The following is a 23588-nucleotide window of genomic DNA, read 5'->3' as shown; positions in this document are numbered from 1 at the left end:
TCATAGCGACTGGTTGACTGGTTGACTGGTTGACTGTCTGCCCCCTGGTGTTCAGTGTACATCATAGCAAGCGGTTGAGCGGCCTTAGCATATCATTAGCATATTACGCTTTGATTGGTTGAACAGACAACCAGACACCATATTAGGCTTTTATTATATAGGATTGTTATAATAATTCACAGGATAGGCCCAGTGTGTCGTTTATAGATGAGAAACTGAGATTCAGGAGAGCTAAGTAACTCAACTTTCAAGTAAAGTTATACAGCTAGTAAGTGGTGAGGTTAGAATTTGAGTTCAAGTCTTTCCAGTTCCAAAATCAGTATACTTTCCTTTATATTGTGACTAAGAAAACTTTTAATTTTCATTATTTTTTGTAAAAAAAAAAAAAAAAGAGAGAGATTGTCTTAATGGTATGTCAGCTGAATGCCAAATTTCTTTCCTGGATATGTGTATATTTTTGATAGGGAAAATGGCGAGAATTGTGTATTCATGTGACTATCTTTAGAAAAACGTTACCTGCCTTCATATAGCTTTCTTTTAAAACAAATATTATTGACTTAGTTTAGTCCATTTAAATTCCTTGTGTCAGATTTCACTGTATGTAATTGTATGTTCACTGTGTTTTTATTCTGCCACAGAAGCTAGCATTTGAGAAATGAAATTTGCCCAGGAAAGGCTGGATCAGACCTTGGAGATTTGGATACTTTGGCTGCCCTGCATCGTTAAGGTTCAGGGATATGCAATTGTAAAGCAAGTAACTTTTATTCATGACTTCCTCATGTTTTCTTTATTTCTACTCATTACAGCATGTTTATTATCAGTTTGAAACAGATTTTTCCTTTTGTATCTTGTTAGTTTTATCTTCTGAGAATTTGTTGTAAGGAAGTAAATTGTAGATTTCACTTTGATTCTGATGCCTCCCTGAACTTCAAAGGTAATATTCCCTCAGAAAGAAGATTGAATTCTAATTTTTTATCTCAGAAAATTATACAGGCAACGTATTTGAAGTAGCATGATGGAAAAATCTAAAATAGAAATGAATGCATGAGCTCTCCTTTTAAAGAAAGTGCAGACAAGAAAGCAGCAGAAGAAAAATAAACAGGACTATATGAAGAGGACAGGCTCCCTCAAGCATTCAATGGCCAATCTAATAAAGTAAACACATTTTTCCCCTTAGGTTAAAAATGGGAAATGACTGATTTTCAAGGCACAGAGAGAAAACTATTCTTACTATAGTTTTTCTTCCAAAAAAGTGTGAGCTCATTTCAGTTCTTTGGAAATATCTTTGAGCCCCAACATTCCCTATTGCAAGTGGCCAAGCTGTGTGCCATTGGAAATACTGTGCATTTTGGGGGGAAGAAGGGGTAAAAATAAAATCAGAGAGGGCAAGTGTAGCTCCCCACTTCTTAAGTGTGGACTGCATCCGGTGACTTCCTCCACAAAATAAAGAACAGAAAGAGGGAAAGAGAATAATTTTACCCTAGAGCAGTGGTCGGCAAACTCATTAGTCAACAGAGCCAAATATCAACAGTACAACGATTGAAATTTCTTTTGAGAGCCAAATTTTTTAAACTTAAACTATATAGGTAGGTACATTGTTATTAACTTAATTGGGGTACTCCTAAGCTGGCCTTTGCTAAAAACGTCCTCAGTCTGATTGAGGTACATTCGCTGAGGTCGACCCCTTCCAACTCTCCCATCCACACTCGTCTTGTATACTTGTTTCAGATAGACGAGTGTGGATGGGAGAGTTGGAAGGGGTCGACCTCAGCGAAGGTACCCCAAAACAATGTATCTCGTCGCCCTACTGTCCAACCACACTCCCCACTTCTTCTAACGCCACTTCTTCAAAATAGACTCACCCAGGCCAAAAACCAACTTCTGCGCATGGGCCACAAAGTTTCAATCGCACTCTATGTGCGTGCCCGCACGTGGTATTTGGTGGAAGAGCCACACTCAAGGGGCCAAAGAGCTGCATGTGGCTCGCGAGCCGTGGTTTGCTGACCACTGCCCTAGAGCAGTGGTTCTCAACCTTCTGGCCCTTTAAATACAGTTCCTCATGTTGTGACCCAACCATAAAATTATTTTCATTGCTACTTCATTACTGTAATGTTGCTACTGTTATGAATCGTAATGTAAATATCTGATATACAGGATGGTCTTAGGCAACCCCTGTGAAAGGGTCGTTCAACTGCCAAAGGGGTCGCGACCCACAGGTTGAGAACCGCTACCCTAGAGAAACCTGACAAATACTACCTCAGCCAGATTCAAGGCCAACATCAATATCATAATTATATTGATAATATGTACCCTTTATATGATGTGATGAAAATGGCACTTTACGTCTGTGATAATCTTCCCCCAAACCCATAAACACAGTGTAATCATGAGAAAAACAACAGACAAATTGAGATAGAGGGGCATCCTCCAAAATACTTGAGCAATATTCCCCAAACTATCAAGATCATCAAAAACAAGGAAAGTCTAAGAAGATGTCAAAGTGAAGAGTAACGTAAGGAGATATGCCAACTAAGTGTAATGTGGTATATTGCATGGGATATTGGACATCAGGGAAAACTAAGGAAATCTGAGTAAACTTTGGATTTTAGTTCATAATATTGGTTCATTAATTGTAACAAATGTACCATACTAATATAAGATGCTAATATTAGGGGTAACTGGGTACAGATACATGGGAAGTCTCTATACTATCTTCTCAATTTTTCTGTAAATCTAAAATGGTTATAAAGTAAAATCTATTAAAAACAATGACAAATAAAAATGCTTGTGGAGTCATTTGAAGAACTTCCATGGGAATTTAGGCGAACACAGAAGCAATGAACGTTACATAACAAGATCTAACATTGGTCTGATGCTTGCTGGTTTAGGAAATGCCTTAATGTCTACTATCTCATTTAGTTTCTAAACAGTCTAGTGAAGTAGATACAATTAATTACTCCCATTTTACTGTTAAGAAAAGTGGAGTTTGGAAAGATGAGGTGACTTTTTGGGAATCAAAACCTGGCCCAACTCTAATTCCAATGATTTTCCCATCACATCCCAGTTACCTCTATATTTACTGTCCCCAAATGTTAGCAACAAAGCAGTCAATAATAGCACTAGGGTGTTAATGGTTGATGAACATAGTCAAATGAATAATTCCTAAAGTCTTTCCTTTTTGCCATCAAATGATGCTACCTAAGATCTTTAATTATTGGTTAGTAGCATCTTATCAGAAAAAGTCAACTAATTCTATTTGCCTCTGACAACAAGGTTCTGGAGTGTGTTACCATTGAGGGGAGAGGGTGATATGCATGGGCAGTAGTTTGCTTCCTGTCAGAAAGCTTTATCTTTTAAGTCTGCACACTTTTGGAATATGACCTTTACTCAAGGCTACTTTAAACATCTCATTGGGCTTTTCAGAGTTTATTGGTAATAGATGGTGTTTTATACTTTGAACCGGGGAAGTGTTCTAAGACCAGCAATGTTTTGGGGATAGTTTACAAAAAATTCCAGTTGTGGTGGACATATGATGCTCCATCTGCCTGTATTGTGTGGGTATTGTTCTGCAGTGTTCGATAGCATGTCCATTCTTGCTTTTGGATTACAAACTCCTTGGGGTATGGATATGGTTTTTGTTTGGACCATTTTACCTGCTGCAAAGCAACAGGTATCCTTTCTCCCTCCAAATACAGAGGACATGTGGCTTTTAAAATGGCAGTTGAAGGAGCAATGAAAAAATATATATGTGAAAGTGTATCTTTAGCAGTCAGTTACTGTGGGGCAGGTGGAAGTGGGGGGAACTACCAGTTAAAACATCTGCCAAGACACACATAGCAACAATAGCAGTTATTGTATATTTTTTAATGTAGCTATGTAAGATGAACTCACCATACAAAATCTGTCTCTAATCCCATTAGAGAATCTGGTTTATAATCATGGATCTCATTAGATGTCCTGATAGATAGCTGGCTTGAGTCTCTGTCAGCTCTTAGTTGGAGAGTAGGTGTGGCAGGTAGGTGCAGGGCACAGAGAATTTTAAAAAAGAGGACTCTCTAATAAATGTTGTTTTTAATTTTCCATCTTGCTGAAAACTCTCCTGGAAGGAAATTCTAGATTATTTTGATCACCTTTTGGGGCATTTACAGAGAGGATGTTTTTTATTTATTTTTATTTTTAATTAAAAAATATTTTTATTGATTTCAGAGAGGAAGGGAGAGAGAAACATCAATGATGAGAGAGAATCATTGATTGGCTGCCTCCTGCATGCTCCACACTGGGGATTGAGCCTGCAACCCAGGCATGACCCTGACCAGGAATTGAACCGTGACCTCCTGATTCATAGGTTGATGCTCAACCACTGAGCCATGAGGGCTGGGTAGAAAGGATGGATTTAGCACCTTTGGGCTCAAATCTTTTATAGGGCTTCAGAGACTATACCCAACTCCTTCAACCATACAGAAGCCACTTTCTGCTGTTATTGTTGAGTCATTCCAGACTGTGTCTCTTTTACCATCTGTTCCTCACATCTCTGTTTCCTTTCCCTAGGATCCATCCCTTCTTCCCTATGTGTCCTTCAAAACTCAGCTCACAAACCTTACTCTAGAAAATCTTCTTTGATCATGTCCCAATTCAACTGCAAGTTTAGGTTAGATGTACTATTTTTGTACTCCCCAAATACTTGCATATAGAGTTAGCATAGCTTTCATTTGTTCACTCATGTATTCAATTGGTCATTCAGCTTATTTATTAAATACCCACTATGCGTCAGAAGGTTCCTGCTGTCATAGAGCTTACTGGGGAGGGCGGGAATAAATAAATAAGTAGGCAAATAATTAAATATAATTTATGATTTTAGATAGTAAAGAAAAAAGTAGGGTTACATGATAATGAGTGAATGAAAGTGGGAGCTACAATACCAGATATCAAGCTGTATTACAAAGCCACTGTTCTCAAAACTGCCTGGTACTGGCACAAGAACAGACATATAGATCAATGGAATAGAATAGAGAACCCAGAAATTGGCCCGAACCAATATGCTCAATTAATATTTGACAAAGGAGGCAAGAACATACAATGGAGCCAAGATAGTCTCTTCAACAAATGGTGTTGGGAAAATTGGACAGATATATGCAAGAAAATGAAACTAGACCACCAACTTACACCATACACAAAAATAAACTCAAAATGGATAAAGGACTTAAATGTACGACAGGAAACCATAAAAATTCTAGAAGAATCCAAGGGCAACAAAATCTCAGACATATGCCGAAGCAATTTCTTCACTGATACAGATCCTAGAGCAGTTGAAACTAAAGAGAAAATGAACAAATGGGACTACATCAAAATAAAAAGCTTCTGCACAACAAAAGAAACCATCAACAAAACAACAAGAAAACCCACTGCGTGGGAAAACACATTTGCCAACATCATATCTGATAAGGGCCTAATCTCCAAAATTTATAGGGAACTCTTACAACTTAAGAAAAAGAAGATAAACAATCCAATCAAAAAATGGGCAAAGGATCTAAATAGACACCTTTCAAAAGAGGACATTCAGAAAGCCAAGAGACATATGAAAACATGCTCAAAGTCACTAATCATCCGAGAAATGCAAATCAAAACAACAATGAGGTACCATCTCACACCTGTCAGAATGGCTATCATCAACAAATCAACAAACAACAAGTGCTGGAGAGGATGTGGAGAAAAAGGAACACTTGTGCACTGCTGGTGGGAATGTAGACTGGTGCAGCCACTATGGAAGACAGTATGGAGTTTCCTCAAAAAACTGGAAATGGAACTCCCATTTGACCCTGTGATCCCACTTCTAGGAATTTATCCCAAGAAACCAGAAACACCAATCAGAAAGGATATATGCACCCCTATGTTCATAGCAGCACAATTCACCATAGCTAAGATCTGGAAACAGCCTAAATGCCCATCAGTAGATGAATGGATTAGAAAACTGTGGTACATCTACACGATGGAATACTATGCTGCTGTAAGAAAGAAGGTACTCCTACCATTTGCAACGGCATGGATCGAGCTGGAGAGCATTATGCTAAGCGAAATAAGCCAGTCAATGAAGGAAAAATACCACATGATCTCACTCATTCATGGATAATAGAGACCATTATTAACTTTTGAACAATAATAGATACAGAGGCAGAGCTGCCTCACACAGATTGTCAAACTGCAGCGGGAAGGCCGGGGAGGGTTGGGGGGCAGGAGGGAGGGGGTTAAGAGATCAACTGAAGGACTTGTATGCATGCATATGAGCATAACCAATGGACATAAGACACTGGGGGGTAGGGGAACCCGGGGTATTGTCAAGGGCGGGGGGGGGGGGGGGGGGGAAGGACACGTATGTAATACCCTTTGTAATGCTTTAAGCAATAAAAAAATAAATAAATAAAAATAATAATAAAAAAATAAATAAAACTTAGAGATTAAAAAAAAAAGAAAGTGGGAGCTATTTTGATTTAGTGGTCAGGGAAGTTTTCTCTGAGGAGGTGACATTTGAAAAAGAGACTTGAATAAAGTGAGAGAGCAAATGATGTGAAGATATGAGGGAGAGCAGTTTAAGCAGAGGGAACAATGAAGGCTGAAAAAGGAAAACAAGCTTGAGGTGCTTGAGGAACAGCAAGGAGCCTGGGTGGCTGGAGCCCAGCATGTCAGGTGAGATTGGAAAGGCAGGCCTAGTGAGGTCATGTTGGATGGTAAAGGCCAAGAAGAAACCTTTATGGATTGATGGAGCCAGGATTTGTACCTAGACTTATTACACTTCAAAGTTTGCATATATTATAGTACATCACCTATACATATCACATTCTATAATACAACGATGGGAAGTAAAAACTTTGGTTATCTAAAAATATGTAATTAAGATGTATTAAAATATAATGTAAATATCTTGAAAAAATTAATCATATTTATTAATTAGGAAAGAAATATATAGTTTTAGGCCCAGTTAATATTTGCTATTGATCTATTTTTATTAACTCAGGGAAGATATAAGTTTTTATCAGACTGAACTATTCTTGAAAACAGTGCTGTTTATAAATCAGAGAACATTGCAATTCTAATTACAGATTTATATCACTGATTGTGATATTCAGCTTTCTTTTTGCATATTTTATGAAAAAAGATATGGTCTAGCGTTTCATTACATAACCATAAATTTCCAGATAGTTCTGGGATTTTTATACTTGCATCCACAATTTTACTATGACTCTTTATTGGACATAGTTAACTTTCCATATCAATCACTTCCTCTTAAAACTAATAGAAGAGATGCTTATTAATTTGGACACATCCTATGATTTGCATTGTAACAACAATTCTGAAAATTTAGGTCCATTGGCATCATAGGCATCATAATCTGTGAATCTCTTCTGAAACTGTCACACCATTCCTCCCATGTAACTCTAGATCTCTAACATTTTTTATTCTTTTGAGTCCTGGAAAATGATGTTCTAGGCCTCTTGTTCAACCTAAATGTCTTCCTTGAAGAAGTGAGAAACAGCATGACTGCGGTTTCAAGTTCAATGTTTTTAGGTATTTGTCAGATCACTAAGAAAGTCTAATCTTAATGACACTGGGGGACCTAGCAAAATGGGTGTTTTAGAGTCCTTTAGCTCCAAGTCTTTTGTTTTAGTTCTTAAGAAGTTTAAACCATCAAGTCATCTAATATCATTAAAATAAACTATGTGTTCATACCTTACTTTGTCTTCTTCCAAAATATCCCATAAATAAGTACCAGTTAAGGGCTGAAAATTGGAGATCTTGATCTGTTCCTCCATTAAACCACAGAGAACTCGGTGCAGCTAGTTCCTACTACATACTCTCTTTCAAAAGACATGAAGTCTGAGATTTATAACCCTTCTCTCCTGATAGAAATAAAGTGTTGAAAACAACCCCCCCCCCCCCCCCCACTTTTCCTGCAGGTGCCCCATTTGTGACAAGTGAAATCAGGTTTGCCATGTTTAAACCAAACTTCTCAAATTTCTTCTTGGCAGATGGTTAAGCTCTATCACTTCATGTGTTCTGGCTAATTAGGTAAAACTTCCTCCCCCCTCCTGCCCCAACCCCCAACAAATATCACAGCTAGAAAGTTGTCAAGAGTATCATGTGACAGGCACTTGCACACTCTGCTGGTGGGAGCATAAAGGGATGAGGTTTCTGGGGGAAAACAATTTGTCAACATGTTTCAAGAGTCTTGAAAAGTCATCCCCTCTGACCCAGTGACTTAATATCTAGAAATTCAAGCCAAGGATAAGATCAGAGATGATGAGCAAAGATATATGTACAAGGATGTTCACTGCAGCATTATTTATAATATTAAAAAGATAGGCCCAGCCCATGTGGTTCAGTGGTTGAGCATCAACCCAGGAACCAAGAGGTCATCGGCTGGATTCCTGGTCACCACACATACCTGGGTTGTGGATTCGATCCCCAGTAGGGGGCATGCAGGAGGCAGCTGATCAATGATTCTCTTTTATCATTGATGTTTCTAACTCTCTCTCTCCCTTCCTCTCTGAAATCAATAAAAATATATTTTAAAAGATAAGACTTGTTTGACTAAAATAGCCACAAAGAAGGAAATGGTTTAATTAGTTATGATGCATTTCTAAGATGTATATTTTGCAGTAACATGAATAATATTTTCAAAGATTACCTTATGGCATGAGAAAATTCTCATGAAATAACATTAAGTGGAGAAACTATGGCATACAAAATACATGGTGCAATATCTGAATTAAAAAATAAATTTATATATGGTTATAATGTATTCTCCACTGCAGTCACTAAATACTCAGGGTTTGGTGAAGTCTGACCCTTCTTGGAGTCCCTGGCCCTACTAATCTCACCCCAATGAGAAACTACACAAAAAATAAAAACTTCCTTGTGGAGGTAGCTTTTCACAAGGAGTGAGAGAAACAGAGACTAGAAGCCACCATCTTAAGCAGTCCCTTTTATCGAAAAAGTGAAGCTTTTCAAATTTGAGCCTTCAAAAGAGGGTGGCCTATGTGGGAATTTCCATCCTTAGGACTGTTTCCCCTTCTCAGTTTCCCTGAACTTTCGTCTTAACCCCATCGTTTTCCAAATCCCGGAGTCCCATGCTCTCATTCCCTGCTTTGCGAATCTACTCTTTCTTCAACTTCGAAGAAAGAAAATCTGCCTCTCTGAACTTTGTATGTATCTGGTTTAGGCCCATTTTCCCTCAGCTCCTACTCTTCTCAGGCATTGCCTATTCCTAAGAGAAGGATATCACTATTGACTTCCTCATTAGTTCACCTAAGAAGTAATTATATCTCACCAAAGATGAGGTGTGTCATGCTCAGATTTCTTGGACACAATAAAGATTTGCCAAGGACAGCCTTTTCCTTCTATTGCCATGTATTTATCTTTGTTCCTTTCAGAACAGTGGCTCTTGGAGTTACTGTGCTAAGAAAGCATTGGTTTGTATTTCATATCCATCCACCAGACCAGCTGTCAATGGCTCTTCCTCTTTGCTACCCAGAGTGGTGTCCATGCCAATTACATTTTCTGTAATGACATGACTTACCATGATTAGGAGCTAATAACAGGACAGGTTTTTCAGTTTAAATTGCAACAATGTCTTTTCCACTAGACTGAGTTTCCTCAAGCCAATACCAAGTCTGACTCATCCAGATACATCCCCACCCCCACTATCATTGGTACACTACTCTGTCCATCAAATCAGCCTGCCTTTATGTTATCGATATGATTTGAGAATTTGATATGGAAAAGTCTGGGAGCTAATATATATATATATATATATACACACACACATATTCCAAATATATATATATATATATATATATATATATATATATATATTTAAGAGAGAAAGGGAGAGAGAGACAGAAACATCCATGATGAGAGAGAATCATATATATATATTTAAGAGAGAAAGGGAGAGAGAGACAGAAACATCCATGATGAGAGAGAATCATGGATCGGCTGCCTCCTGAAAGTCCCCCAGTGGGGATCTAGCCCACAACCAGGGCATGTGCCCTTGACTGTAATCGAACCCGGGACCTTTCAGTTCGCAGGCCGACGCTCTATCCACTGAGCCAAACAGGCTAGGGTGCTAATGGAATATATTAATGAAGAGCATGATCTTTGGAGTAAAGCCTTGTTTTGAATCTTAACTCTACTACTTACTAGCTATGTTACATCAGGCAACTTACATGACTTCTCTCTGTTTCTTGGTTAGTAAAGTAGGGATAAAGTCTATTTCAGGGAGCTATTGTGAGACTGAAATAAGAATGAGACTTATTAAATAGTGACAATTGTTATAATACATTATAGGTAGTCTTAAACCTGAAATATAAAGAAAAATGGTTAAGATGGAGGTGTGCTTTTGAACAGAAAAAACATATTTCTTTTACTGTAAAATAAAATACAAAAATGTATAGCTTCATGAGTTCTTATAAGACATACATCTTTATAACATCAACCAGATCAACAGAACTTTTCTACCCACTGTAAAAACTCCTCCATGTGCCCTATCCTAATCACAATTTCCTGCCTACCCGATTTTACAATGATCACTTCTGTGTGTTTCTTCTCTATGGTTGTATCACCCAAGCATATATCTCTAAAAACTATAGTTTAGACTCATACATTTTTAATTTAATAAGTCTTCACAATTGGAAAGAGAGATCTAGGAAAATAAGTTATAACTCAGTGACAGGTGTAATTAAAATGTATACACAATGTAGAGTAATAGTACATTGTATAGGGTGTCCCAAAATTCACGCAAGATTTGAATTTTGTGTGAGCATTAACAACAACAACAACAACAAAAAATAAAAGCCTAATTTTACTTGGTTTATTGACTCAGATTCTAATATCTGTTGCCCTTTGATTTCAATCCCTTCAATTTGATAAGCATTACCAAGTACCAATTATGGCCCAGGAGCAGGGACAATGAAGACCACGGCTTTGCGTTTGTGCCAGCAAAGCCGTGGAGGCCATTAACCCGATGTGCTATTCCATACATAACCCTATACTATATCCTTTATGAATCAATAAAAAATTTACAATTTTTAATTATAAACCTGTGTTTTCTATCAAAATTACTTCTTGCGTGAATTTTGGGACACCCTATACTAGTTAAAAGCATGGCATTCAGAGACAAGCTGCCTAGACTCATGCCCAAACTTCATCAATTCTTAACTCTTTGAGCTTGACTTTGTTACTCAACTTCTTTGCCCTTATTCTTCTCATTTGTAAAATGGCAATAATACCTATTTAAGTACATGGAAGGAAATATACAATATATTTTTCAGAAAATAGGAAACCAATTAACTAAACATTCAATTCAGGAACTAAAAACTAGGGACAGAGTAAACTCTAAGAAACCAGAAGGAAAAAAAAATAAAGGCAGAAAAGATTAAATTAAATAATGAGGCATAGACTTCCAGCTGTTCTTCAATAGTATTTGTTTTTCTCCTCCTCTTCATTAAATTGAGAATCCCAATGTTTAGAGCGCCTGAGGCTAGGATCAGTTTCATGGGTCTGTGACCTGTGCAGTGCTCAGATGCTCCTGAGACTAATTTAATGCTTTGATGTTCCCACCTTGAAATTCTAAATAATGTTTGAACAAGAAGTCCCTGTAGAGCACAGCTATAGGGTTAAGCCTCAGACTGACCTGTTGGCAGAGCTACAAACAAGTCCCAGCTTAGAGAGCACAGTCCTCTTAGCATAATTAGGCTTGACCTTATGATGCTCCCTAGATCTTATCTGAGAAGCTAATGGGTTGAGGGAGATGCAGCAAGTGCTGCCAAAACAAGTGAAACTCACAAGAACATTGTAACTATGGTGACCACTACCTTGTTTACCTCTGACTATAAAATAAAGGCTCAGCTTGCCTCTGGATCTCTCTCTGTGGCCTCAGCCAGGCACAGGAAGATCCACCTAGACCAGTGATGGCGAACCTTTTGAGCTTGGCATGTCAGCATTTTGAAAAACCCTAACTTAACTCTGGTGCTGTGTCACATATAGAATTTTTTTGATATTTGCAACCATAGTAAAACAAAGATTTATATTTTTTATATTTATTTTATATATTTAAATGCCATTTAACAAAGAAAAATCAACCAAAAAAATGAGTTCGCATGTCACCTCTGACACGCGTGTCATAGGTTCGCCATCACTGACCTAGACCCAGCCTATTCTCTTTGTCTGTCATTTCTTCATCCATTCACCGCCCTCACTCAGGCTTGTGAACACTTGGCTGAGCTGGCTCAGCCCAGGCCCCACATTTTCATTTTGCACTGGACCCTGCCAATTATGTACCCAGCCCTAATCTGGCTATACAACTGCCTATAACAGAGGCTCATTTTCCATCTCTTCTTTAGCTAGGAGTCCTTTTGTGAGCAAATTCTGCTCAATGGGATGTAATGTGTATGTACTCTTAAAATACATTCCTTCTTCTTGTTGGCTGAAAGACAACCAGCAAGAAGTAATGGCTGGAACTTCAGTAGTCATCTTGGACCAAGATGGAAACCATGCAAGCTAGAGCATCAAGACATACCTAGTTTGATTCCTGACCCGTAGGGCATCATAACAGCCCCAAAGTATCTCAAGACTTTTTCAACTTAAGAAAAAAGAAATATTTTATTTTGTTTAAGCCACTGGTATATTTTGCTCATGTGGACAAATGCTGTTGATTTTGAAATTGAAATTCACAATGGAAAAAAGGAAATATATTCAGACACAAAAGTGATTTTAAAAGTTCTAACATAAAAACTTAAAACATAAATGAAATTGATATATTTCTGAAAAATATGAAGTGCCAAAATTGCCTCAAGGAAAATCCTCCTCCTATCTAATAAAAGAGAAACATGGTAATTAGCCATACCTCTGCTACCCTTCTCATTGGCTAATCAGGGTGATATGCAAATTAATTGTCAGCCAAGATGGCGGCCTGCAGCCAGGCAGCTTGAAGCTAACAGGAGGCTTGCTTGCTTCAGTGACGAAGGACTCCAACGTTCCCCGCCTGCTGCTGCCGGCCTCTGAGCTTGCAGTTTGAAACATTGTTACAAATATAGAAGCTAAACAAAACCCCAGAAACCTGCTTTCAGCTAGCCCGGCTTCAGCCAGCAGGACCGTAACATTGTTTCAATTATAGAACCCAAACAAACCACATACCTGCTTTCAGCAGCTGAGGCCTAAGAGCTGGAGCCAAGCCTCAGAGCTAAAGCTGGCTCAGAATAAAAAATGAAAAAAAGGAGCGGTTGGGAGCTTCAGTCACCCGCCAGCCTGAAAACAGCCCTCAGCCCCTCACCCAGACTGGCCAGGCACCCCAGTGGGGACCCCCACCCTGAAGGGTGTGTGACCAGCTGCAAACAGCCATCATCCCCTCATCCAGGCTGGCCAGGCACCCCAGTGCGGACCCCTACCCTGATCCAGGACACCCTTCAGGGCAAACCAGCCGGCCCCCACCCGTGCACCAGGCCTCTATCCTATATAGTAAAAGGGTAATATGCCTCCCAGCACCGGGATCAGTGGAGCCGCGAGGCCTCCCGGCACCAGGATCAGCGTGACAGGGGGCAGCACCCAAACCCCCTGATCGCCCTGCGGCTCTGTGTGTGACAGGGGGTGGGGCCACAACCTCCCTATCTGCCCTGCTCTGTTTGTGACAGCGGAAGGCACCCCAACCCCCTGATCAGCCCTGCTCTGTGCCTGATAGGGGGGAGCTCCCCAACCCCCTGGTCGTCCTGCGGCTCTGTGTGTGACAGGGTGTGGCGCCCCAACCCCCTGATCGGCCCTGCTCTGTGCATGACAGGGGGGAGCTCCCCAACCCCCTGATGGGCCCTGCTCTGTGCATGACAGGGGGGAGCTCCCCAACCCCCTGATTGACCCTGCTCTGTGCGTGACAGGAGACAGCGCCCCAACCCCCTGATTGGCCCTGCTCTGTGAGTGACAGGTGCCCCAACCCCCCAATTGGCCCTACCCTGAGCGTGACTGAGGGTGGCATCGCAACCTCCTGATCCGCCCTGCTCTGTGCACGACAGGGGGCAGCGCCCCAACTCCCCAATCGGCCCTGCTCTGAGCCCGACCAGGGGCTGCACCTAGGGATTAGGCCTGCCCTCTGCCACCCAGGAGCAGGCCTAAGCCAGCAGGTCGTTATCTCCTGAGGGGTCCCAGACTGTGAGAGGGCACAGGCCGGGCTGAGGGACTCCCCCTCCCCCCCACCGAGTGCACAAATTTTTGTGCACTGGGCCTCTAGTATGAATATAAGATAGTAACCATTAAAGAACTTGAAATAAGAAAAAAATGTTCTCCTTAGGATTCTCTAGGCTTAGATGGCCTATTTTATTTTCTAACACATATATGAACATTTAAAATAAAATAGCTAACTGAATTCAACAATGCATTAAGAAAGGAAACTGTGATCGAATAGTATTTATTCCAGAAATGCAAAGATGTTGTAATATAAGAAAGTCTATCCCAGTGGTCAGCAAACTCATTAGTCAACAGAGCCAAATATCAACAGTACAACGATTGAAATTTCTTTTGAGAGCCAAATTTTTAAAACTTAAACTATATAGGTAGGTACATTGTTATTAACTTAATTAGGGTACTCCTAAGGCTTAGGAAGAGCCACAGTCAAGGGGCCAAAGAGCCGCATGTGGCTCGCGAGCCGCAGTTTGCTGACCACTGGTCTATCCATTTGTTTCACTACATTAAAGAAGAAAAAAACACGTGATTATCTTAGTAGATGCAAACAAAATTTTAATTTAAAATTTAATGTCCATTTTTAATTGAAAAACTCCTTAAAACTTTCCTCAATTTGACCAATACTTTCTTTCAAAAGCTGTTTTTAATGGAAAAACTTTACATGCAGTTCCTTTAATATCAGGAAAAGGTGAGAATCCCAGCAGTAAACTACTTTTTAACACCATACTAAAGGCTCAGGCTAAAGCAATAATTCAGGAAACATTAAAAGTATAGCTACCATTTTGTTGTTGATTTTTCTTATGGGTTAAAGGAAATCTGAAACAATAAAAAACTATGTGATATAGTATGAGAGTTCAGTATATTTTACAATTATAACTTACAAAATCAACAGCATTTGTCTACATGAGCAAAGCAAGTAGAAAAAATTATAGAACATAAGATACCACTCACAATACTATACAAACTATGAAATATTTAAACAGTGTTGTCAGGGAAGACCTCTCCAATAATGAAACATTTGGGATGAGACCTGAATGAAATCAGTCAGTCAGAGAGATATCTGAAGAAAGATCATTCTGGTCAGAGTGACTTTGCACCATTGATTCTCTTCTTTTCAACATGAGAATATTTCTCTTTCTGTTGAGTTCAGTCATGTTTTAACATTTCAATACTTTATCCTGGTTAAGAAGAAATCTTCAGATAATTCTTTGATAGCCTTGGCATAAGGCAGGGCTTTTTTCCCCTTTTAATTTTTTTAAATATTTTTTTTTATTGATTTCAGAGAGGAAGGGAGAGAGGAGAGAGAGATAGAAACATCAATGCTGAGAGAGAAGCATTGATCAACTGCCTCCTGCAAGCCCCCTACTAGGGATCGAGCTGGCAACCTGGGCATGTGCCCTTGACCTGAATTGAACCTGGGACCCTTCAGTCCGCAGGCTGATGCTCTATCCACTGAGCCAAACTAGCTAGGGCAGCCCCTTTTTATTTTATTTAAAATATATATATATATTATTGATTTTTTACAGACAGGAAGAGAGAGGGATAGTTAGAAACATCGATGAGAGAGAAACATTGATCAGCTGCTTCCTGCACACCTCCTACAGGGCATGCCTGCAACCAAGGTACATGCCCTTGATGGGAATTGAACCTGAGACCTTTCAGTCCAGAGGCCAACACTCTATCCACTGAGCCAAACCGGTTAGGGCCCCTTTTTATTTTTTAACAAAACTTATAAGCCAAATAAAAGACTGATAACATTTTTAGAATGCAAAACCAATATCAGCATAGTAGAAAAACAAATGACAAGCTGTATTAAAGAGTATATATTTTCACCTCTCTTTTCCTCACCCTACACCTCATCTGGCTAACCATTCCCCCCTTCCCCCTTCCTCATCCTTTAATACTCAGCTCAAGGGTCAATACTCCCACAAAACCTTCCCTGGCGGCCTCTTTGATGTACCTACATATTTCTGAGCATATCTGCATCATTGTTCTTACCATACTGTTTGGAAATTAATTGTAAACTGGATTTGTATGTGTTAATCTTTTCTTCCCAATTAGTTTGTAAACAACAAAGGCATGGTTTTGATGTGAATGATATGAGATAACAGGTGAATTTCTTAAGCATCATTCTAGTCTTCCCTGGGTCTGCTACTTTCTGACCCAGTGACTTTGTGTACGTTTCTTAAACTCATTCCAATTTCACCTTTTGTACGGGATGATAACATTAATACCAATTTTACAATGTTATTCTGAGAATCGAATGAGTTAGTACATTTAAGAAATGTGATTATAACTTGAATGTTTCTCTCATTCCATACTGCATCTAACTCAATGCATAAAAGTAATATGAAAGGTGTTACTTTAATGTTTACATAGGGAATGGGTGAATCCTACAGGGACTATTTTGTCGGAAGGCAGGCACCCTGGCTCTGTGGTACTGGCTCTGTGGTACGTGGGTGGATGTTTTTGGAGACAAAAACTACAGGAGATCCTTGGGGAAGGCAGACCTCCCAGGGACATTCGGAATGATTGCATGAGAAATGCAACTTTCAGGGCCTACATGGGGGCAGGCATTCCTATCCCACCTCCCATGCTGTGCTATTTCACACAACAAAAGGGAAGTCTCTGAGGACTCCTGCAGAAGTGAAGTCTACCCTCTCTCCTGCACTATTCCCTGAAGAGGAGTTGACACAGGACTAAACCTAGTCCTATTAGCCTCAGCACTGATTTTCCCAGGCATTCCATTTCCGCTACCAAGGTGGCATTTATCTATCAATGTTGTCCAACAGAACCTTCTGCAGTGTCCATCTCTGTATTCAGGGTGGGGTAAAAAGTAGGTTTACAGTTTTGAGGATGCAAACTGCCGGGGTTCTTGTCCCAGCATCAAGAAGGGTTCAGGAATCTGGAGAAGGCTGTGCGTAGATGTTAATAAGAGTCCAGAGACTAATAAAGAGTCCAGAGATGAAATATAATTTTGAAAGGCATTGTGGGTCAGAGGAGCTTAGCTAAAGGAGCTAAGACCGAAGGTCTTAAGTCTAAGACCTTAGGTTCTCCTCGTCCCCAGGACCCCATACTTTTTATTAACAATTTGTCCTAAGGCGAGGCAGAGATATACACTTCAAAGGGTATACAGAAACATTGTCAGAATGGGGGAATTTGCCTACGGCTATACAGGTGTTTGGCCAGTAGGAGGCAATAACGTGTAGATTAAGATGCCTTTTTGGTATCTGGTAGCCAAGAAATCAATTTAATGTATCCTATTCAGGTTTGGGGAAATGCCTTCAGCCATTCCCAGATGCAGCCCTGCTGTCATGCTGGAATTGGTCTCCGGCATCAAACCAGAGAGTTTATTCTTGTACTATCATTTATTAATTATTGTATTAGTTTCTACTCGAACAATTGTAAGCCTACCCTTGCCCCACCTTGTATATGTAGTCCAACACAGTAGCCACTAGCTGCATGTGGCTATTGAGTACTAGACATGTGGCCAATCTGACTTAGTAACTGATTTTTAAAATTTATTTAAGATAAATTGAACAGTGCAGTTTTATACAAACATATTTGTTGACCTTTCAAATTACCATTTGATGAGAACCTTTATGTGCTGCATACACTTGTATAGAGTATTTAATACACAGCCTCCCAATTTTCCTGGCTCTAATCTACTCTCTACGTAGCAATCAGAGCAGCTGACCAGATCCTTGACCTGCTTAAACACCTGTCAATGGGTTTCTATCACTTTCAGGATCAAGTACCCCATATATGCATCCTCCTTTCTCCCTGCACCTTTATTTTCTTTGCCCAGCTTAATCCTACTTGGCCTTGAAAATCAAATGCCCTTTCCTCCAGGAAACCTTCCTTGAACATCCCTTTACCTACCCCTCTCCACCAGACTGGTTGTGTGCTCTTCCTTTGGGCTCCCACAGCCACCCATGCTTTTCCTCTATCAGAACACTGATCATATTAGGGTATAATTACTGATTAAATCTCTTTTCCCTTTTGGACTGAGAGCTCCTAAGAACCATGGACAGTGTTATATTCACCTCTTTATCTCCAGAATCTGCACACAGTCTGTCTCAGAAGAGAGATCAAGGAATGTTTAAGTAAATCATTCTAAAATGTGTTGGCTTCTGTATTTACTGGAATTATACTTGCCACATCCTTTTAAACCTATCACTCCATTTACGACTTAGAGCACTCTTTGTGGTAGGCAGGGCCTTTGTCTCAGTTTGCTGGAAAAGGAAACTGAAGCTTAATGGCTATAAGTGATTTATTTGTCCAACATTATAAAGCTATGCAGTCTGAGTTCGAATAGAAACCTGGCTCTTCAAACTCCTTTTGCCCATCTTCCTGTATTCAGTGAAGTTAATTCCTACAGCTCTCATAGTCTTTACCAGTCATTAAGATTGATTTGGGAAACTTAGGAATTTTTATCTTGATTTTTTGATATTGACATGGCTTGTGAATTTTAAACTGCTCAAACGTAAGGGCTATTTCCAATGGGTATTTTCATGTAACTTCCTATAGAAGATTCTTGTGGTGCCCACACCTTATCCCTAACTTCAGTGCAGGTGAGTCAACAGTTCTATGCATGTTGCCAGCAACTCACCCCCAAAGCTTTCTGGTCCCTCTGCTTTCCTGCCTCAAGACTTTCTCACAAACTCTGTAAGGCTGCTTAGCCCTGGGCACACATAACCAGGACATGTGAAAGCTTTCAAACTAGGGGATGGAGGTAACCCTCAGTCAATGGGGATGGAAATTAAGAGGCAAATGACCCAGTTTCCTTGTTCTTTCGTGGGACAATGCTGACACATTCTACATGGTGCTCCAGAGGTTCTCCAGTGAGATTAAGCACAGTTACTAAAGCAATCAACTCAATGGCACATTTTTTTCTTGGCTTTTCCCCCCATCCCTCTTTCACTCTCTCCACCTCACTTCTGTTTCATGGGTCTACCTCCCAAACACATTGCCAGCAGCCAAGCCCTTTCCCAGCTGCTGCTCCTCCTCTCCTTTGCCTGGCTGACAGCTATTAATTCTTCAAGACTCAGCTAGGGTATCCACTCCTCTCATAAGTCTTCACTGATTACTCCCACCCTCCAATTTAGTTTCATCTCTATGATCCTGTAGCACCTGGAATACTTCTTAACCTCTATCAAAGCCATTATCTCTTTTCCTTTCTCCAAAGCTAGAGCCCCTTGAGGAGTGGGGGCCCAACTAGCAAGGTACTTGTTGAAAAATCAAGTGCTCAGTAAAACTGGTAGGAATGTGCAGTAGTGAAGTTAGGAATCATTTTTCATTCCACAAACATTGAGCACTCACTTGGTGACAGCACTATGCTGAATACAAAGATGAAGACATGGACCCCAGGCATCAGGGTCCCCAGGCACCATCAACTGAGGAAAAGTGAATAATGCATAAAACACCATTAAGTGTTCGGACAGTGACGCACAAGGAACATTGGACCTCTGAGTGTTTGGGTGGTGTGGGCACAGAATCATTGATTCTTAGGGCATTTCAGCGGGAGACCTATTACCCAGCACCTCCACCAGGCCAGGCACACGGTAGGTGGGTCAGGTGGAAAAGCGCTGGGGAATCAAGAAGCCGTTCCCAAACTCCCAAAGTGGACTAGCACCTGGAGAAAAGCCAGCCCACCCAGCTCTGTGGTCAGCACGAGGACCCCTAGAAGGCCATCCCAGCACATCAGGGCCCCGCGCCCCAGAGGGGGCGGAGCATGCTCAGTAGCCAGGACGCGTGGCTATGGGGAAGAAGAGCCGCTGAGTCCCAGCCCCCAGGCTGCCCGGGGCCCCGAGGGGGCGGGGCCTTGGGGGCGGGGCCTCGGATGAGCGCGGCTTCCTCCCGCCCAGCCGTTCCCCTAGCAGTGCCCCGTTCCCCCCCCTCCTCCCCCCGGCCCCCCTCCCGCCCTGCCACGCGCCCGTCACCCTCCAGTCGGACGCCCGTTGCCCTGGCAACCGTCGCGCCGCGTCTTCCCGGGCAAGCTCCCTTTGGCCCGCAGATCCTCTCGCCCGCTCCCCGCTGCCCCGCGATTTTCGGGTGGGCTCAGAGGCGGAGGGACAGCAAAAAATGGCGGAGCGGAGCCAGACGGCGCTTGAGGCAGGTCTGTGGGGGCGTTCGGCCAGGGGAAGCACCGAGGCTGCACCTCAGTCCCGGGCCTGAGGGGACCGGGGGCTTGTGTGTGGCCCTGCTGCGGAGGAGGCGCCGCCGTGTGTTTGCGCAATGGGGCTATGACCTCGGGGTCAGGGGTCAAGGGAGGTGCCTACCCCTGGAGCGGCCGGCGGGGACCTGGGGTCCCGGTGGCGCAGGGGTGTATGGAGGAGTGTGCACACCCCTGAGCGAACACGGACCTAGAAAGGGCTGGGACCCCAGGGAGGACACGGGACTGATGGGGGCTCATCATAGGGGTAGGCTGTGTCCTGGAGAGGATGTACACAATCCCGTGGGAAAATGTGGGGGCTCCCTAAAGGGCATGGTTTGGGGAGAGTGGCTCCGATTCTGAGGAGGCAGGTGTATTTAAGAAGAGTGTTACTTCATATCCAGCAGTGCCATGGAAGGGGATATACACCGAGTATTTGTGTTCTGAGGAAGTCTAGTGCCTTAGGGTCGCCCCTGGTCACAGAGAAAAGTATACTCACGTGGGAACATAAAAGGACAAGAGCCCCAGTCCTTCAGAACCCTGCCCACGGAGGCTGGAGCCGGAGTGTGAGTGTGTATGGGGTCAGTGAGCTTGAAGGTCATGCAGAATCCAAGGGGAGCATATCCACATATCTCTGTGTGGAAGATAGTCTTTAAAAGGCAAGAAGACCCACAGCAGGAGAGATCCAGGATCATATTCCTGAGGCGACCCCCTTGTAGACATGCCTGTGCTTGGAGAGAGAGTGACCCAAGTCTTACAGGATCATAGAGGACAGCAAGGATTTTTACAGTTCTGTGTATGTGAGAAGAAGTTTGTCCCTCAAATGTGTGGGGAACGGAAGAACTGGAGCCTCTATACAAGTGATATCTGGGTGTGTGTAGAAAAGCAGTGGTTTGGGGGATATGAGTGGTGGTGGGTGATGGACGTGGTATACAAGATCTTGTATATGTGTCCTGATTAGGTATTTTGGTTACAAGAGTGACCCACTTGAATTATCCAGTCCTTGGGGGTTGGGGAGAAAGGTGGTTTTGGTAAGACCATTCAGTGATTGGAACTAGAAACTATGAAACTATCAAGAATGGTTCAAGCGACCATTATCTCCCAAGACCTGCATGGTGTCTCTTTCTTTTGTGCCATCTTTGTTTCTTCCAAAAAGTAGTTCCTCTACTCATTTCATAGTTTAAGTTCTCTCATAACTTGAACATGCTTATTCCTTCATTCATGTACTCAATAAATAGTTCTTGAGTGCTAACTCTGTGCCAGGAAACAAGTTAGGCACTGGAAACTCCCTGCTTGTAATTTTGTTATCTTGTTCTTCCTCTAACCCTCCCATAGAATTACTGCCTTCAAATATATTATTTAATGTACTTATTATTTTTATTGCTAATTGCTTGTCTTCTTCCACCAGAATGTAAGATCCATGAAGTCAAGGGTCTTTGTTGTTTTTATCAATCCCACATGTCCAAAACTGTACCTGGTATAGAGTAGGTTATTAGTAAGTATTGTTAAATGAATAACTAAATGATCTGATATTGTCTAGAGGTTTAAGAAGCTTTCTCTGAAGAAATGGCATTTTAGCCGAGCTATAATCATGATTGAGTAAAGAGAAGGGCAAAGAGTGGGCCAGGAGAGGAAAACCATGTGCAAAGACCCTACAGTAGTAGGAAACATGACATGCTGTATTTAAGGAACTAAGAGGATATAGGGCAGTAGGAGGAGAAAAGAGGTAAGCTGAAGCAGATCTTGCAGGGTCTTACAAGCTATGATATAAATTTTGATAAAAAAAAAATCCTAGGAATAATAGGAAGCCATAGACAGCTTTCAAGTGGGAGCATGACATGATTAGAAACAAAAAACAAAAAACTCTGGCTTATAGTGTGGAGAGCACAGAAGATACAAGAGTGGGCATAGGGAGAATTGTTAGAAGGTAGCAGTGGAGATGGAGAGAAGGAATTAAGAAATGCTGAAGAGATAAAATTAATAGGACTTCATGAAAAATGGAGATGATGAGGAAAGAAGTATCAGGCATACTTCTAATTTTCTCATTTGTGCCGTTGGATAGTTGGTGGTGCCATTATGGAGATAGGGAGCCCTGGAAGGAACCTGGCCTAGGTTTGAGAGGGAAGATCATGAATTTGGTTTTGGACGTATGGAGTATGAGTTATCTTTGAGATATCCAAATAAGTGGAGAGATTGACAAGGCAGTTGAATGAACACAAAAAGTCTGAGCTGGCATAGAAATAATTACTGAACTCACAGTGTGGGTGAAATTCCCGAGAGGGAGAGTAAGAGTGTGGTGAGAAGAGGCCTGGGATGAAATGTTGAGTAGCTGCATTATTTTAGTGCCTTCTGAAGAGACTGAGAATGTACAACCAGAGAGATAGAGGGCAATCAAACAAATGTTTCAAGATAAATGGCCTACTCAACAGATTGAATGCTGCCGAGTGGTATTGAAAGGATGACTGGAACAATAGATTTAGCATTATTGGTAACCTCAGTTGATCAAGGCAGGAGCCAAACCATTTATCTTCTGAATTACTATTAACTGGCTCAATCTTTGTGTCTTAATTCAGATTCCTAAGAGAGAGAATCTGATTGACACACATCATCTTTTCCCATCAGGTCATGTCATAGATGATAAGCCAGTGTAGGATTGACTGATTTTGGATTTAGGTGTCCAGCTATTGCTGGCTGAAGTAATCTGATACAAAATAGGTCCTTCAGGTGATTTTAAAAACCTAATTAGCAATAGCTAACATTTATGGAGTGTTTATTATGTGCCAGACATTGTACTAAGTGCTTTATATGTCTTAATCTACTTCAGCATTATAACTACTCTCTAAGGTAGTATCTCTATTTAATAAATATGTGAAGAAGTTTTGGCACAGAGAAGTTAAGCAACTTGCCTAAGATCTGCAAATAATTAGTAAGATGGTAGTTTTTTGGCTATTTTAGCATTGTCTAGATTTATTATTTGGCTTTCTATTTGTATTGAAATATACAACATACTGAAGAAATAATAGCCACGATGAAAATTCCTGCTGTACAGGAAATATTCTAAGCTAAGCATACATTAGCAAAGGAGAGGTAGAAAGAAATATGGCTCAGATCCTTATTTAAGTTCGGTTTCTGTGACTTACTAGATGTTGACCTTGGATTCAAATATTCTGGTCAGTTTCTTCCTCTGTAAAATGGAGATGATATTTGTAGGATA

The 23588-nt window shown here is 41.1% G+C and overlaps 1 protein-coding gene across 1 annotated transcript in view; it reads left to right on the top strand.

The window, feature by feature from the left end:
• The first annotated feature begins 20224 nt into the window (after positions 1-20224).
• The window catches only part of AGBL4 (AGBL carboxypeptidase 4), a 987573-nt gene continuing 984209 nt past the window's right edge, over positions 20225-23588 (top strand). The window contains exon 1 of the mRNA XM_070405080.1: positions 20225-20338. Within this exon, the coding sequence (XP_070261181.1) occupies positions 20305-20338 (34 nt within the window). The 5' untranslated portion in view covers positions 20225-20304. The remainder of the gene's footprint in view (positions 20339-23588) is intronic.

The sequence above is a fragment of the Myotis yumanensis genome, unplaced genomic scaffold, assembly GCF_028538775.1.
Source record: "Myotis yumanensis isolate MYYU_CA2020_CCGP unplaced genomic scaffold, mMyoYum1.0.hap1 SCAF_2, whole genome shotgun sequence".
NCBI classification, from domain to species: Eukaryota; Metazoa; Chordata; class Mammalia; order Chiroptera; family Vespertilionidae; genus Myotis; species Myotis yumanensis.
Note: the sequence above shows the minus strand (reverse complement) of the source record. Positions and strands in the feature narration are given on the sequence as shown.